Source organism: Microtus ochrogaster, chromosome 8 (genome assembly GCF_000317375.1).
Source record: "Microtus ochrogaster isolate Prairie Vole_2 chromosome 8, MicOch1.0, whole genome shotgun sequence".
NCBI lineage: Eukaryota > Metazoa > Chordata > Mammalia > Rodentia > Cricetidae > Microtus > Microtus ochrogaster.
In genome coordinates, this window is record NC_022015.1 from 18,556,079 (window position 1) to 18,573,410 (window position 17,332).

Here is a 17,332-nt window from a genome sequence, read left to right on the forward strand (position 1 = left end):
GGCCTCGAACTCCCAGAGATCCGCCTGCCTCTGCCTCCCGAGTGCTGGGATTAAAGGCGTGCGCCACCACCGCCCGGCCCATCTTTTTTCCTTTTGCTTCCCTTCCTTCCTCCTTTCAACCTCTTCTATCTCCCTTCTCCCCTTCTCTTTCTTCCTCCCCTCTTCCTGTCTCCCTTCCTTCCTCCATCTTTCTTCTTCCTTTCCTTCCACCTCTCTTCTTCCCCATCTCTTCCTCTTCCTTATCTTACCTCTCCGTTTCTCCTTCACTGCCCATCCTCCCTTCTCTTCTTCCATCTTTCCTCCTCCTTTCTTCCCCTTCTTCCCTGATTCCTTGCTTCCCTCCTTTCCCAAGTCCCTCCCTCTCCCCATCTTCCTCCCTCTCCCCATCTTCCTCCCTCTCCCCATCTCCCTCCCTCTCCCATCCTCTATCCTTTTCTTCTGTCATCCTGCTCTTCCACTCAACACACACAGGAGTCCACAGGAAACTCTGAGAAAGTCTGAAGACCCTGGTGTAGCATCATCCCCCAGCTGCCAGTCAGAGCTGTGGTGATGTAGTCCCAGGCTCTAGATACCTGTGACATACCTTGTCACAGGAAGGCAAGACATACAAAAACAAATCCAGGGATTTCCTGGACATGGAGTGGGCAATGAATCTGGTAAAGGAACTCTATGGGTACCACTAAAACATCTTTTCTCTATGTTTCTCCCCAACCATCCTGTAGGTACAAGGGCTAGAGCTACAAACCAGTTCCCCTGTCTCTGAAGTCACCACACCGGAGCCAGGCATCTTCTTTGGGCTGTGTAAGTACTGTCACTAGCAGAGGGTCACTGTGGCATTTTGTACCCAGGCTATCTCTGTGCTCACTGGGGGTATGGACATAAGTCTGGTGGCCCCAGGCTGCTGCAGGCTCAATAGGTGGAGCTGTTTTGGAACTTGGCCACAGCTCAGCACTTACACAAAGCAAGGCAGGCTGTATGTGTGTAGGGGATGGGGGTGGGAAGGATTTTTCACAAGGCCCAAGGCCAGATCCTCTGTAATCCATGATTTTAGGCTGATTATGAAGTGTTGGCTAATTTCACAGATTGAAACATGAGGCTGCAGCAGCCTGAGTAGATCTTATCCAGGCTCCTGGCCTTTCCCCTTCCTTCCTGACAGCTCCTCTTTCAGTTCACTCACATCCACTCAGCCTCATTGTCTAGGGAAGCTCCAAGCCAGGGTCATGGCTGCCTGCAGCCTCGGACCTGCAGCCTCCCCCAGGGTCCTGTTAACAGGCTCTCTGCATGCTCGCTCCCGCTGTCTTGCCTCCTGTTCTTCCCTGCCCTTCCTGCTGCTGTCTCACCTGCTTTCAGTTTATCTCTGGAAAACAGGAGCTGTGACCACCCGACTTCTTCAGAAGCAGCCTTACACCTCCAGGTCCCAGTGTGCCCAGCCTACCCGGCCCCTTCCCTTCCACCTTAGTCCTGGGTCTGAGTGCCTCTTCGGGCTCCCTGCCTGCTCAGTCCATGTGATCTGCGTATGGGGTCTCTACAGTAGCTCTGACGGAGGATGGCTGGAGCCTTCCATCCCCACACTGAGGGGCAGGCAGGTCTGGACAGACGGCAAAGGTGGCCTCAGCAGCTAGATGTTTCCAGAAGCTGCGGTGGCTACTGGTGATGTCCTGAGTTAGCGACTGCTTAGTCTTCATGTCCCTATGTCCTCGTGTCATAGGTCGTATCTAGGGACATGGCTTTCTGAAGATAGCCATTAGCTCACAGAAGGGAGTGGGGCAAGGGTCTGGGTGGTGCCTAGTGCACATTGCACCTCTTCCTGCTGGCTCTTCTACAGCCCCTTTCCCCAAATACCCTCCGTTGTCTTCAGTGAGAACCTGCCCCTGTCCCTTGCCCACCCAAAAGGAAAAAATGGTCTCCAAGACAGAAAAAGGTGACTTATTTTGAATCATTACAGCTCTTTCCATTCTAGGTCACTGAATTACTTTGGACTAACAGACTAAAGAGCTATAATTCTTGCACTTGAGAGGCAGGGCAGGAACACCTGAGTTCAAAGCCAGCCTGTATTCTAAGGGGAGATCTTGCCTGGATAAATTAATAAACAAAGAAATACATAAAGGGCAAGGATATGGCTCATTTGGCATATAAGCTGGAAGGCCCCGGTGAATTCAGTTCCCAGCACCCACATCAAGTCATGCATAGCAGTGCACACCTGTAATCCCAGTGTTGGCGGGATGGAAACAAATGAAATCTGGACTCTCTTAATTGGTGTGTCCTAGGACCCAGTGACAGACACCCAAGGTGTCTTCCACATGCGCGCACACATGCACACACACACACACACACACACACACACACACACACAAACCAGCAATGAAAATTGAACTCAAACTGAATTCAGCAAATCTATTAGTTGATACACCTAGAAGTTAGGGTCACTAGTTTCTTAGGCAACTGGATATAGGCAAAGAAATGCATACCATGGAGACTTGCTGTGTCTCTGTTTTTCTACCCCATTTGCTTCCTGTTATTCTCCATGGGGGCTGGCCATGCACTAAAGGCTCATGGGAGGGCCATGCACCAGGGTTTGCTTCCTATTCTTCTCCTTGGGAGCCAAGCACCAAGGGATCACGGGAGGGCCATGCACCAGAGTTTTGTAGGAGCTTTGTGCTCACATCCAGCCATTACTAGCAACCCCAGAGAAAAGGCCGCTTCTATTGCCCAGCAGATATAGCTCCAGAATTAAGTCTCTGAGTTTAGCGTATGTCTCAGGCCTGTCCATAAATCAATTATGTGCTTTACCATGGTGGAGGTAGAAAGGTAGGAGATACGAAAACCATGTCTGGCCAAACTTGGGTTATTGGCTGTCCCTGCAGCCTGGTTAAGAGTGGTCAGCTGCCTAGACAACCTGACTAAGCCACTATTTCCCTGGAGGAGGAAGGCAGGTGAAGATGCTGCCAGGCAGAAGCCACCACTGTCCTAGCTGCCGGCTAATTTACCCCTAAAGACTGTTTACCAACATCCTTTGCATGGAACCAGCCCAGTCCTTCTCAGAAATGCCATTGCTGTGACTGAGGTTGGCCCTGGGGTAGAGCACTGTGACCTTTGATCTTTGTACCTGTTAGGAGAGTATTGAGGGCTCCCCACTGTGTCAGTCCCTCCCTCTGGGGCCTGGAGTCCCAGGATTCCTGCCTCTCTTCTCTGAAGCCCTCTTCCATGCTTAGCCACCTGTGCCAGTGGAATACACTTGAATAAAGCAGTCCTGGGGCAGGGAGGAGGGGCAGCAGTGGGCGAACACGGCCAATCCTCTTTCCTGCTTTGAAAGGGGATATATGACTTGCTAATTTGCAGATGACTCTCATTTGGGAAGTTTTGCAAATATCAGCCACAGTGAATAGGGAAGAAGTCAAGAGGGCCAAAGCATGAGAGAAATAACAAAATTAATTTCCATTTGTATAAATTCTAATTGATGCACCCGAGGAAAATGAATATGGAACATGGATATCAGCTCACAAGAAGAGCCGTTGCATTTAGAGCCTGGGATCAATGGGATCAGGTGCATCTTGCCAGACACAAAGGACTGCAGGCTTGGGAAAGGCTTGTTACCAGGGAGAGGAGGCATTTCTGCCTCTTCCTGTCCCTCCCTTCCCAATCTACTCCTCCTCCACCTCCAGGCCTTCTCCATCCCAGATACTCCCCCACCCCATCCTGTCACATGGATCAATTCCTCCTTGTCCTTCTATATTCAAACCATTAGGCTCCATTGCCTACTAAACAGACCTTGATCCTGTCCCCTGCTGCCCTGTGAATGCCCTTGATGAGGCCACCCTCAGCAGCAAGTGTCTTCCTTGCCTGGCTCCCTTTCCAGTCCCGCTGAAGTCCTTCCAAGACCCAGTCCAGTCTGCACCACTGCCCTGATGCCATATATAGGCCACCAAGGTGCTGCACACTGCAATTCCAGTACTCAGGAGGCCTAGCCTGGAGGATCCGAGGCCATCCTAGACCACAATGTTTGTCTCAACAAAGCAAACAGAACAAGTAACCTGTTGTAACTTCCCATTGCTAAGTCATGGACATCTCAATTTCCACATGGGGTTGAGCCCTGCCTCCCTTTCTAGTCTCATACTGCTCTCCTCCCTTGGCCAGCTGCTTTCAGATATAGGATCTACTTGTTCCTCTCAGTCTAGAATGTTCTTCTTTTAGAAGTGTAGCATAGCATGCCTCTTCTTGGCATCAGGCCCCAGCCCAGATGCCCCCTCCCCTCCCTAAATACCCTGCTTGTACTCTAGCATGCTCCACCCCATCCCATCATTCAGATTGGGCAGGCAGCGGTGCGTCCAGCTGTGTACTCGGCATTTGCCAGGTGTCTGTGGCCTGCAGAATGAGCACCATTCACACTGAGACTCGCTGCTATTTCCCTCACATCTCTAGTTCTGAAACCACAGTTGGTGTACACAGACAATCAGTGAGTATTTGTTCATCATTCACTGTAAATTAGGGGGGACTCACCCACTGACCACCTACCTACTTTCTGTCAATCAGAAACAAAATGTGATTAAGCATCTATTTGTTGGGCACTGCTATTGTAGGCTCTGGGGATAGAGCCTCAGGGAAATCAAGCCCATTAATGCAGAATACCTCTTGAGCTTAGGATGAAAGCGAGTGGAACAAGGGCAGGCAGAGTGGGGAGCACTGTCAGAAAATGGCTGAGAGATGACATTTGAACGTGATCAGTAGAAGGAATACATCAGTCAGCCTTTGCGCCTGGATGCAGTGCTCTGCGGCCACCGGTCCTCACAATGCTGTGGCTGTTCGCCTTGTCTGAGCACCTAGGTGCTTTCCCTCTGCCTGCTCATGCCTCTGACAGCCAGCACATGGGCCAGCACCTGCCTGCATGTGCTGCTTGCTACTGGCCAGAGCAACAGATGACCGAGCCGCCGTGGCAGCAGTGCAGGGCAGAAAGAGGAGACAACCTCCTGTGCACACACCCCACTCTGCTGGCCAAAGCTGATGCACTTCTGTGGGGAAAGCGGCAGGGCCCCAGGCTGGAGTGGCAGGCAGCTTGTTTGGCTCCACACCCTGCAGGGTATGCGTGCATGACAAGCAGTGTGTCAGTGCTGCTTAGGATCCCCGTCCTCATCAGCCTCCTAGATGAGATGTTCAAGCTGACTTTGGCACGGCAGAGAGGAAATTTGAAGGCGGAGCCACAAAAAAGATGCTGGGAAATGACAGGGCATAGGACAAGATGTCAAGGTCAGGGAGGTGAGAAGTTGTAGCCTGGCTCCCAGAGTGTTGTACAAATTCGCTGGGCTCACAGATCCTCCTGTAAGAAATGTGGAGCACCTCATGACCCAGGCTTTCTGCCAGCTCCTCCCACCATGCTGTCATTCAGGAATCCAAAGAGTTGAACTTCAGAACTCAGGTAGGAACTAATACAGGTCAACTACCTTCAGGGTCAGAGAGCTTCTGAGCTTGGCCCTATTTTACTGGGAAAGGGGGAACTCCAGCCAAGCATATGACAGGGTGGCAGGGTGTGACCCAAAGACCCAGAGAAGGGGACCTTTCTGAGCAATGGAGTGAGTCACCTGTCATGCGTGTCACAGGGCCACAGGAGGTCTCCTAAAATGGTCTCAGGTGAAGCAGGGTGAAAGCCGAGGTAGGAGGATGGGGTCAGCAGCCACTTCCTTTACCCTGAATGCAGTGAGCGCTCATAGGAGGAGTTCATTTGCATAAAATGTCAAATTCTGGCTATAGGGCTTCCTGGTGCGACTGTCTCATTGAGTTCCTTCAGACATTCATTTGGCACTGATTCTCTACTATATGCCAGGCTCGGTGCCAGCACCTGGGTACATAATAGTCTAGAGAAACAAGTGGGGTCGTTCCCTTAAGGAGTCAGCTACCTGGCGAGTCACACGGGCATTTACTAAGTAGTGTGACCTCCAGAGTTTGGTAGAGGAAATGTGCAGAGACACAACAGGCCGTAAGTGCAGCACTGGCCTGGTGCCTGAAACAAGCACAGTCCAGAGGACGGCGTGTGTGAAGGCCTTGCCTTGGAAGAAAGGCTTAGGAAAATGATCAGCTGATAGACCATCTGGGTAGAACTAAGAGACCCTGATGCATGAGGAGGCCTGGGGGAGTTGGAAGCCAGGAGAGGAACACCTCACCGTGAAACAGCGTGAGGGGGCTGACGGTACAAAGCATGATGTGAGGTGGCCCAGCCATATGTGGGGTTTCCTGCCTGAGGACCCCTGAGAGAGGTTTATGAGGGGAGAGTGGAGAGGCTGAGTGACAGCTCCCTTCTGACTTCAGAGCTTCTGGTGGTAACTGGCTGCTTTCCTTCCTTCACAGGCCTCCGACTAAACTTCACAGCCTCCTGGGGGGACCTGCACTACATAGGGCTCACTGGCCTGGAAGTAGTGGGCAAGGATGGCCAGGCCCTGCCGATCTACCCGCACCAGCTCTCTGCCTCTCCTAGAGACTTAAATGACCTGCCGGAGTACACAGACGACTCGCGGACCCTAGACAAGTGAGTAGCAGAAGCAGAACTGTGGCGGTCAGGGTCAAGGGTCAAGCTCTGTATCCCAGGCATTGGGCACACAGCAGACACTGCCTGGGAAGGCGTGTAGCCAAAAGAAGTAGAGGGGTGGCCAGGTTGCAAAGTCAGACTGGTGTATCTGCAGATGCTGCGTGCTGTGATAGCACACTGCCATCAGCTAGCGCCTCTCTCAGCCACAGTCCCTCGGCCCTGGTGTGACCCACTCTGCTTTTGCACATGCCTGACCTAGGCCTCTCCCCTCTGTAAACTGGAAAGTGAAAACAAAGTCCCTGTGGGCCACTATGTCTTCTCTGCTTCCTCCACTTTCCAGAGAGCATGCCCAGAGTGAATGGACGGCTTTTTATAGTCTGCCACTCAGAGACTGGCACTTGGCCTCCTGCTCTGGACAGCTGTCTTAGTTAGGGTTTCTGTTGCTGTAAAGAAACACCATGACCAAAAGCAAGTTGGGGAGGAAAGGGTTTTTTCAGCTTACACTTCCAAATTGCTGTTTATCATCAAAGGAAGTCAGGGCAGGAACTCAAACAGGACAGGAGCCTGGAGGCAGGAGCTGATGAAGAGGCCATAGATGGGTGCTGCTTACTGGCTTGCTTCCCCTGGCCTGCTCAGCCTGCTTTCTTATAGAGCGCAGGACCATCAGTCCAGGAATCGCATCCCAAACAATGGACTGGGCCCTCCCCCATTGATCACTAACTGAGAAAATGTCTTACGACTATCTCATGGGGGCATTTCCTCAACTGAGGCTCCTTCCTCTCTGAGGGATCTAGCTGTGTCAGGTTGACACACAAAAGCAGCCAGTATAACAGCTATGTGAATAATTCAGAGTCAAGGAGAGTTTAAGGGATGGGAGTTTAGATCCCCAACCCCACAACTGTCACAGTGAGGACAACATAACCAGCAGTGCAAGTGCCATTTTGGAGCGTTATGTGCCAGTCACTGGGCTGTCAGTAGATTGCAGATGTCCACCCATGAAAGCCAGACATAGGCTAAGAATCATTAGTGTTAGCCCTGTGTATCGAGGAGGAAGCTGAAGTCAGAAAGCGGTCACAGGTTCCCAGCCTGGTTAAGTGGAGTCAGGATTTAAACATGAGTCACAGAATTCAGCCTAGCACTTAACTGCTGAGTTTGGCGTCTCCTGTGCCTGAGTTTATCATCCATAGAACTGTGACGATAATCCCCATGATTACAGGTTGGGAGTAGGGTGATCACACTGCACCTCCTTGTCCTGCCTGTGTCCTCTTGTCTCTTTAAGATGGCTCTTTACTGTGGCCTTCAGCCCCTCCTGCCACTGACTGCTTGGGGCCACCCTGGTCTGTAGATCCTGAGCCTAAAAGCTGCTCCCAGCCAACTACAGGAGAAACCCATACCTGCCCATTGCACCCATCCTGTCATCCACTCGCCACCCCACAGAAACCCTGACAGCCTCCTGTCCAACCCCAACCATAATCTCAGTCTTGAAAGCCTTCTGTGCATACCTCTAAATAGGAAGCTCTTGAAAAGGCAAGTACGCCCTCGATGTCCTTGTCACACCTAAGTCTGTGAGTAGTGGTGCCTGAGCCCCATCCTGTAGCCTGTGTGCTTGAGCTGAGGCCCAGGGAGCCATGCATGCCATTGGCTGAAAAGCCCTCGAGCTTCGGGGACTTCTTGTTCTCATTTTCCTTCTTTTGCTTTATTTCTTAGGTTAGAATACAAAGCAACGGGTGTCATTAAAGCAACTTCATACTCATCATTACACTTGTTCCCAGCCTTCCCTGCTCCCACCTCCCTGTCTTCACCCTTCCTGGTTAGCTTCCTTTCTTCTCCCAGCTAAGCCGCTTCGGCTGCCCTATTTCAAGTGTTCCATTATGCTTCTTTCCCCATCTTAAGATCTCTCCCTTCCCTCCAGCTATTCCCTTTCTAGTTTTTTAATATAAATGCACCCCCATATGTAATGTGAGTTTTAGGCTCCATATTTGAGGAAACACACAGCATTTGTCTTAGTCTGGCTTGTTTCTCTCAGCATTCCCAGCTGTGTCTGTTTTCCTGCATGCACCATAATGGTTGCATTTTTCTTTATGGATGCACAAATTCCATTGCATGTATGCACCATGTTACTTTACCCATTCATCTGTGTGGAATCCGGACTCAGTCTGTTTCCTGCCTGTGTGTTCTGCAGCAGTAAATACGGATGTACAAGTACTTGGTATGCTGACCTTCAGTCCTTTTGGTATGTACCCAGGAGACTTAGAGCTGGGTCATATGGTACATCTATTTTCGGGGCTTGGGGAGACCTCCATGATGATTTCTATGACTCCTAACAGCAGGAATGGGGTCCTCTTTCCATACATTCTCCCCAGCATTGGTTGTCATTTGTTTTCTTGATGGGGTGAGATGGATTCTCAGAACAGTTTTCTGTGATCATTAGGGATGTTGAATGATTTTTCAAATATTTGTTGGCCCTTTGTCTCTCTTGAGACTTGTCTACTCATTTCATAAGTCTATTTATTGTTTGGATTGCTTGGGTTTAGGGTGTTTAACCTTTGTAGTTATTTATGTATATTGATATTAATCCCATATGAAATTAATGTAACTAATAAACATTTTTCCCATTCTAAAGGCTGTCTTCACTCTGAAGGAGTGACCACCCCTGTGCTATTGTTTTTTTTAAGACAGGGTCTCACAGTAAACCAACGAGACTTCAAGTTCAGGATCCTCCTGCTTCAGTTCCAAGTACTGGGATTATAGAAGCATACCACCAACTCATCTCTCTCATGTTTATTTTTATATTTTTATTTTATTGAAAATAGATTTTTTTTTCCAGTTAGGTATACTATCACACACCTTTAATGCCAACACTCTGGAGGCAGTGGCAGGCAGATCTCCGAGTCTGAGGCCAGCCTGGTCTACAGAGTGAGTTGTCCAGCACAACAAAGACTACACAGAGAAACCCTGTCTTTATAAAACAAAAACAAAGAGAGAGAGAGAGAGAGAGAGAGAGAGAGAGAGAGAGAGAGAGATTTTCATCCAATACATTCTGTTTATGGTTCCCCTCCTCCAGATCCCCTGAGTTCCTCTTTGCCTCCCCTCCATCCAGATCTAAAGAATAAAAATAAAATAAAACAAATAGGAACAGGACAAAACAAACCAACAAGAGCCAAAGATAAGCGTAAGAATGTCATATAGACACAGAGACATATACATTCTCACACACAGAAATCCTATAAAAACACAAAACTGGAAGCCATAATATATATACAAAGGACCTGTAAGGTTTAAAAACAAACAAACAAAAATCCCACCCTGACAAAACACGAGACAGAGAACCCCCAAAGATGACACTGAGTTTGCGTTCTGTTGGCCATCTACTGCCAGGCATGGGGGCTGCTGCTCTTCTTTTTTTATCCTTGCTGATGGTCTTAGATTCGGGAATGCCTATGCCCGTTTATGTTTGCAATATTTATTTTCATTTGTTTGAAGCTCTGGGGATGGAGCCCAGAGCCTTTGGCATGGAGGGCAAGCATTTACTACTGAGTGCCCACCCTCCCCAGCCTTCTGTTGTGACAGGATGGCCCAGGCTCCTCTTGTCTCTCTTATCCCAACCTGGCCTCCACCATATCCCTGCAGTGACAGGGTCCTAGTGGTGGCCATAGTGCTTAGAGACCCCAGTCTAGCATGAGAACGACTTGTTACTACTGGGTGTCTTGGGACAGAACCAGTTGATTGCCCAGGAGGAGGCTGCTTTTGCTGCCAACCTCTCTGCCATCCATCTCCAGTGTCCCCTTTCCCCAAACCCTGCAACAGGGTTCTGGAGACTGGCAGCCGGTCTCCAGAACGGAGGTAATTGCTCTGGAAGGAAACAGCAGTCTGCAATAGCCAGCTTCCTTCACAAACAGCAGGGTTGGCCTGCCGAATTTCCTCAGTTTTAACATGCCAGCAATTGTAAGACACACCATCCATCAATTTAATAACAGCCTTTAGAGCACAGGTGAGAGAACGCTTTACCTCCGTGGATGAACACTTAGATTTATTCTAAACCGCACACTATCAAATGGTAAGGGGAAAAGTTGATTTTAGATAAAGGAATTGTGGCCACAGCCTGAGTCACTCACAGGACAGTGGCCCCCAAGGGTGGGGTGGGTTGAAGCTGATTGTCTCTGGGGCCAGGTCTCCAAGACGCCATGCCACACAGAGGACAAAGGTTAGAGTCCGGGCTGAAGAGGCTGAGGCAGGAACAGATGCAATGGGGCTGAGGTAACTGGTTTGGAAACCCCTCCTGCTGGCTGGGGTTTCCCTGGGGCACTCAGACCTGTGGCTACCAAGCAGGTTGGCTCATCACAAGCATGGAGCCACCTGCCTCTTCTGGCACTTGTCCCTAGCCTAGGTCTGCCGAGTTTCCTGTGTTTTAGAGACCTTACCAAGAGAGATGGGATCACTTCCCTCAACTGTGCCTCTGCATCTTTCAGAACGTTTGGACAACAGAGAAAAGGCCCACCTCCCACCACAGTGCACCCCCTTCTGACCTCATTCCCAGCTGGAGCTGGCCCTGGCTGCTGTGGTCTGCCTGCCTGGCCACACCCCACATCTCATGATTGTACTTTCCTGTTAGCCACAGCACATCTTAGGGTGCCTGCATCGCAGATCTGTGTTTAGCTCGTTTCTACAGTCACCCTTCCTGGCATGTGGATGTAATCGTTAGCAGAAGTCTCCCAACCTGCGGCCACTGGGCTGAGGAATTCCAAAGGGGGACACAGCTGTGTGTTAGCCTGGTGAGGATGAGCGCCGCTCAGCACCTTGATGAGCATACACTGTTTTTAGCCCTTCTTAAGTGTCATTGCTTGACTTCGCTGTTCACCCACCTCCCAAGACACAGGTAGGTGAGGGAAGTGACTTTCTGAGGCCTCCCACCACCTGGCTGACCTGCCCTCGTTGCCTGCAGGTTAATCGACGGCATGAACATCACCACCGAGGATGAGCACATGTGGCTGATCCCCTTTTCCCCTGGGTTGGACCATGTGGTTATGATCCACTTTGACAGAGCCCAGAGCATTGCTGGCCTGCGCCTCTGGAACTACAATAAATCTCCCGAGGACACCTACCGAGGGGTAAGCCGGGCAGAGCGGAGTCCACTGTCAGGGAGGCAGCATGATGAATGGCTGGTGTGGGTGCTGGAGAGGAGCATAAATCCTCCAGAACCTTCCAGATGGAGGGGGGTGACATCCAGGGAGAGAACAAGCTGTGTTTCCTGCACACAGGGCAGCCTGGGGAACTGCAGGGCTTGCCTCTCCTGTGACTGTGGGTCCCCTTCCACACCGTCCAGGGTTGTCATGTCAGCTATCGGCCTGCTGTCCGTTGAGCACTGGAGAAGGTGCTATGAGGCAGTCTGTGTGCCTTCCTCATTCCATCGGGTTCTCATCCTGCCTCCTCTTACTGCCCCACCTCTCAGGGTTCTAAGAAGGCGGGGAAAGAGTTGTCATTCTCTTGGGAACTACATAGCTAGAGTCTGGTCTCCGTCTGCCAAGCATAGAACCCACTTTCTCTTTCAGTTGCTGGAGAAAAGGCAGGGGCGGCAAGTAGCCTCAGAATGTGTGTAGCCCTTGCAGTTTGCTGGTGGATCCCAGCAGCATGGCTAGAAGATTCCTGCCTGGACAGTGTGTGCACTTATGTGTTGATTGTGTGCACTCAGCAAGCTCTCAGTGAGCACAGTGATGCTGCCTGTCAGAAGGACCAGCTGGGTCTCCGTTATGTACCTAGAAAGGGCTTGCTAGGTGCTGAGGGTAGAAAGAGGGAAGCTGTGCCCATCTCCCAGATGGGGAGGGAGGTGAATGGAGGCTGGAGGCCTGCACAGCACTTGTGGTAGAGGTGGTACCCTTGACCATCTCACCGCACTGCCACAGGCTCAGCCACTGATGTCTGGGGTCCCGCACCAAGTCCCATGCCTCCCCTGGGACTGAGACACGTAGATAGGATACACAAGTAAGTATCCTTTTGGCAGGGGCCTTACTCCAGGTGTTTTGTGTCCAAAATGGAACGTGACTGTCCTTGGAACTCAGGCTTGGCCCAATGTCCTGGTGTGGTAGAAAAGCCATCCACTGTCTTAGACTCAGGCAAGCTGTGTCTCCTTCTCTAGGTCAAAATCGCCCACGTGTCCCTGGACGGCCTGTGTGTGTCTCCCGCAGAAGGCTTTCTCATCCGAAAGGGGCCTGGCAACTGTCACTTTGATTTTGCACAAGAAATCCTCTTTGGGGACTACCTGCAGACTCGGCTGTCACCGGCACCCACCAGGAGGTGAGGGAGTGTGGGCTGGCCCACCAGTGTCCTCTGTGTGCATCCTCAGGGCTGGAGCTGCGGCCACATGTATTGTCTAGAAACAGCTTCTCTTCCCCAGTCCCGATCCAGAAAAGGAGCAGGTGGGAAGCTCTCTTTGGGTTTGCAGGGATATCCTGGCCCTAGTATCCAGCATCCAGGTGGAAACCAAGTAAGTTTTACCCATTTACAGCCCCCAATGTCAGAGCACCAAAGGCCACAATAGGGAAACAAAAGAGCTCCTTTCCCCAATGGCAAAATTGTTAACAGTATCTTTGCATAGCACAGCCCAAGGAAGGCTGTAAAGAAGCTGGAGGGGAGGGCAGTGTAGTAGTTGTCTCTGTAGCCCTGGCCAGCCTAGAACTCACTGTGTAGATTAGGCTGGCCTTGAACTCACAGAGATCTTCCTGTCTCTTAGAATTTATGGTTGGAAGCTGGGATTTTATATTCATTTCACAGAAGTGGAAACTGCAGCCTGGACTGGGGATCATGAAGCCAGCAATGCTCAGGGCTTCCCCTCCATTTGCTTTCTCTTCTGCATCCCCATCCTGCCTACGTTCCAGGGCCTTTGCTATGTCCAACTTGATCGCCTTGCAAGGCCGCCCAACCTCTGTCCATCCAAATGGCCTGTCACACTCAGGCACCCTGCCCTATCAGCAGCACCCAGCCCTCAGCCTAGCAGATTCCACTCCTCTGGGAGAGCAGGGGGTGTGGTTCAGAGAGTGACCCCGAGGCACATCTACCCAGTCACGCACCAGCTGCATGGCTTTCCTAAGTGGCTTCACCACTCCGTCCGGGTGCCCTCATCCATGTGCCCCCCCCACCCTCCCACACCTCTAGGCTACTCTGAGAATTGCAAGGGTCTATAACAGGAGAGCTGCATCTCCCACCGTCCCCCACACAGCATCTCCTCTGGGTAAATGGGAGCTCACACCAGAGCCTCTGCAGTCCTTGGCTGAGGAGTGTCTCTCGGTGACCCTGGAACAGAAGGGCTCACGGTGCTGTTTTGGTCTCTTCCCAGGCTGGATTCAAAGAGCCTGGAGCGAGCCAGCATGGACTACGAGGCCCCGCTCATGCCCTGTGGCTGTATCCTCCTCCCTGGCGGCTGGAGTGCTCATGGGAAAGTGCAGCTAAGGAAGGCGGCACAAAGGGCCCAGCTGAGAGGGGCTGGAAAAGAGACAGGTGACCCAGAGAGCTGGCAGGGAGAAGGCAGGGACAGAGGCAGCAAGAGCCCCCCCTTCCTAGTGTGACCTCATTGCATGACAGGGAAACATGGCCCTGGGAGCAGGCCACAATGACAGCCCCATTTCCCAGCCACGTAAACTAAATCACGGGAGTCAGGCATGATGGAGGCACGAGGATCATGAGTACTAGACCATCCTAGACTACCTAGAGAGACACTGTCTCTTCAAAAAATAGAAAAAATCCAAAAGCTAAATGCAAAAAACAAAAGAAGTCAGAGAGGTCAGATTTGCCTTGGTCTCTCCAGAGGTGTCCAGATCTGGAAGGAAGCAATGCCTTTGCCTGTGACTACCTGGGATGTTCCTGGGCTCCCAGGACTTCTGTTCCTGCTTCTAGAAATTGAGGACCAGGAAGATCCAAGGGGGGACAGGCATCACCTTTTGCACAAGGACCTTGTCAGGAGGAATCGTTCTGCTGACCTGAGGCTGTTTCCCCACCCTAACATGCTTATTCCCATGAACTTGAAAGACACAGAGGAGAGGTGTCTTGTTCTAATCATTTTTTTCCCGGGCAGATGGGGGCACAAGGCAGGAGAGTCCCGTCAGAACCGTCTGTCCACCCTGTCTGCTCCTAGAACGGCTCCTTCCTGTCCACCCAGGGCAGGGGCTGCGGCAAGTGTGGTGCTGGGTTCCTTTTAACAGACATCCATCCCTGGGAGAGGACCCTTCCATGACAGACAAGAAGAGCCCCTATCACCTCTGTACTGTGTGGCCTTCTCCGGAAAACTGAGCTTCTCTCTTCCTTAACCATAGCACAGTCATCTTCCAGTTCCAGCTGCTGTCCAGCTGGGGTGACCCCTACTACATCGGCCTCACGGGGCTGGAGCTGTATGACGAGCATGGGGAGAGGATCCCGTTGTCCCAGAACAGTATCCTTTCTCCTGGGAGCAGGAGGCGGCATGGGAAACGCAGGGCTGTAATTCTAGCCCGCAGGAGGTGGAGGCAGGATTTTTCCCTACGTGAGGGCAGCCTGAACTACATAGCAAGGCCCTATTTCAAAAGACCAGATGAAGGTCAGACATGGTGGTGCACGCCTCAGGTATCTATGAGTTTGAGGCCAGCCTGGATTACCTTGTCACAAAACAAAAGACCTACTGATAATGATGATGATGACGGTGATGATGACGGTGATGATAATGATGGCAATGTTGAAGTTGATTATGGTGGTAGTGGTGGCAGGGGTGGTGATGGAAGTTAGATGATACAGTATGATGCCACTGGATCCTTAGAGATGCTCTTAACATGATTACAAAGGTACCTACAACCAGTTCTCTGCAGACTAGAGTCCCATGATTGAGAGTGCAGGGAGATCCCTGCTAAGCATAGGCCCTTGGAGGGCACAGACACCTGGTGTTCTAAAGGCCCTGACAGTCTGCAGCAGAACTCGGTGGGAGAGGAGTGTATTAACTGGGGGGCCGTTTGCTCCTGATGTGCCCATGTGGAGCCATTGATTGGCCCAGAGAGTTCTGAAGGATTTCAGTTTGGTTGTTGGAATTTTCGGTGCAATGCCAGCCTCTGGAAGTTGGCTTGAGATCTGCCCATACAAGGCCCTTGGTCATGCAGAGTGACAGCGACTAAACCAAAGGTCTCATGGACGCCTTTTCAGTTTCCCTCAGTGCTGACTCCTAGGGCTCTTGTTGTCTGTCAGTCCCCCAAACTCAGTGATTCCAGGCATTGGGAGACTAAACCCATGCACCCACAGAAATCTTGGGAACAAAATATTCTGGAATCCTCATTGTCCAGAGGTGGAACTTTTGAGACCTGTTTACCCCAGGTCACAGAGCCCAGTTGTAAAGCTTTAAACTCTCTTGCTTGTCTTCTTTGTTGCCTGCTTATCGTCAGCATCCTTGAGTATGTAATCTCTGGCCCTTCAAATAGGGAAATGCCAGCCTAGCCCCAAAGTGTGTCCTATGTCTACCTGGGGACCTGGGTGTCTCTGGAGTTATTGTCTTCCTCATAATGTAGGGAATGGCTCCCAGATCTCTAAACTTCACTAATTTTACCAAGAGGGCTCATAGCCAGTGTCCTCTGAGGTTCTCCTGCCCATCTTAGAGCATAGAAGTCTTGTGCCCCTGTTACAGGTGAGGGAGCAGGATAGGTAGTGCCCAGTGACTTGCCTGAGATTTCCTGTGACAGCGACAGAGACAGATCCAGATTCTGCACATGTGCTTTGAGGTCCCTGCTCTAATCAGCTCCTGTTGGGCCAAGGTGGCAGATCTGACAAGACTGTGATTTGCCAAAGTCACTTGCCTGCCCAAGTGGGTGTGGCCTTTATTTCAGAGCAGTGGCAGCACTACCATCCCTGTCTGTGCTTCTGCAAGTCCCTCATTTCCAGCTATTCCACCTGTGGTGCCCTGACTTTGAACTTGACCCCTTAGCCTCACACACAATCCCTTCTCCTTGGCCACAACCCCATTTTCTTAGAAAATAGAATATACTGGGCAGTGGTGGCGCACGCCTTTAATCCCAACATTCGGGAGGCAGAGGCAGGCGGATCTCTGTGAGTTTGAGGCCAGCCTGGTCTACAGAGTGAGTTCCAGGACAGGCTCCAAAGATACAGAGAAACCCTGTCTCAAACAAACAAACAAAAATAGAATGCATCTATTTTCACAGTCATTCCCAGCCTGCTAAAGTGTAGGACGCCAGCCCAGCATCTCCTGAGACACAGTGCTGACTGCTTGACAGCTGCCTTGAGGGTGACACACTGTGCACAGTGTATGACTTTGGGTTACGACAGCTTAACCTACACCTCAGACATTGCAGCCTTTCCGGACAGCGTGAACGCTCTTGAAGGTGTATGCGGGGACGTGCGAACCCCTGACAAGCTTATTGACCAAGTCAACGACACCAGTGATGGCAGGCACATGTGGCTGGCCCCCATCCTGCCCGGTCTGGTGGGTACCTGCCCCCTGACCCAGTGACTCTGTGAGCCACCAGAGAGGTGCCAGCTGTGACTAACAGCTCGTGTGTGACCCTTCCAGGCCCACAGTTCCTTCTCTTACTCCATGGACTTTACTCAAAAAGATACCAGATCTGTGAGGAGCTCCAGGGACCCTGAAGTCAGGGTCTCTGCATCTTGTTGCCTCTTCTTGTAAGGCCTCTGCGCCCACTCCACTGTGGCATTTCCCCCTTTCCACTCCCCTCTGCCTGGTTCTGTTCCGTATATCACATGACCCAGGCCTCAGTGTGGCCATCTTGCCCTCGCTCTGCCTGCTTCTGTTCCGTATATCACATGGCCCAGGCCTCAGTGTGGCCATCTTGCCCTCGC

At 51.3% G+C, this 17,332-nt stretch overlaps 1 protein-coding gene across 2 annotated transcripts in view; it reads left to right on the forward strand.

Moving 5' to 3' along the window:
• The window catches only part of Kiaa0556 (KIAA0556 ortholog), a 169,332-nt gene that overhangs the window by 148,749 nt on the left and 3,251 nt on the right, over positions 1 to 17,332 (forward strand). For both annotated transcript variants that reach the window (XM_026781483.1, XM_005351193.3), the window contains 7 exons: positions 723 to 801; positions 6,337 to 6,514; positions 11,457 to 11,622; positions 12,648 to 12,805; positions 13,845 to 13,909; positions 14,823 to 14,933; positions 16,819 to 16,958. In XM_026781483.1, coding sequence (XP_026637284.1) covers positions 723 to 801; positions 6,337 to 6,514; positions 11,457 to 11,622; positions 12,648 to 12,805; positions 13,845 to 13,909; positions 14,823 to 14,933; positions 16,819 to 16,958 — 897 coding nt within the window. The remainder of the gene's footprint in view (positions 1 to 722; positions 802 to 6,336; positions 6,515 to 11,456; positions 11,623 to 12,647; positions 12,806 to 13,844; positions 13,910 to 14,822; positions 14,934 to 16,818; positions 16,959 to 17,332) is intronic.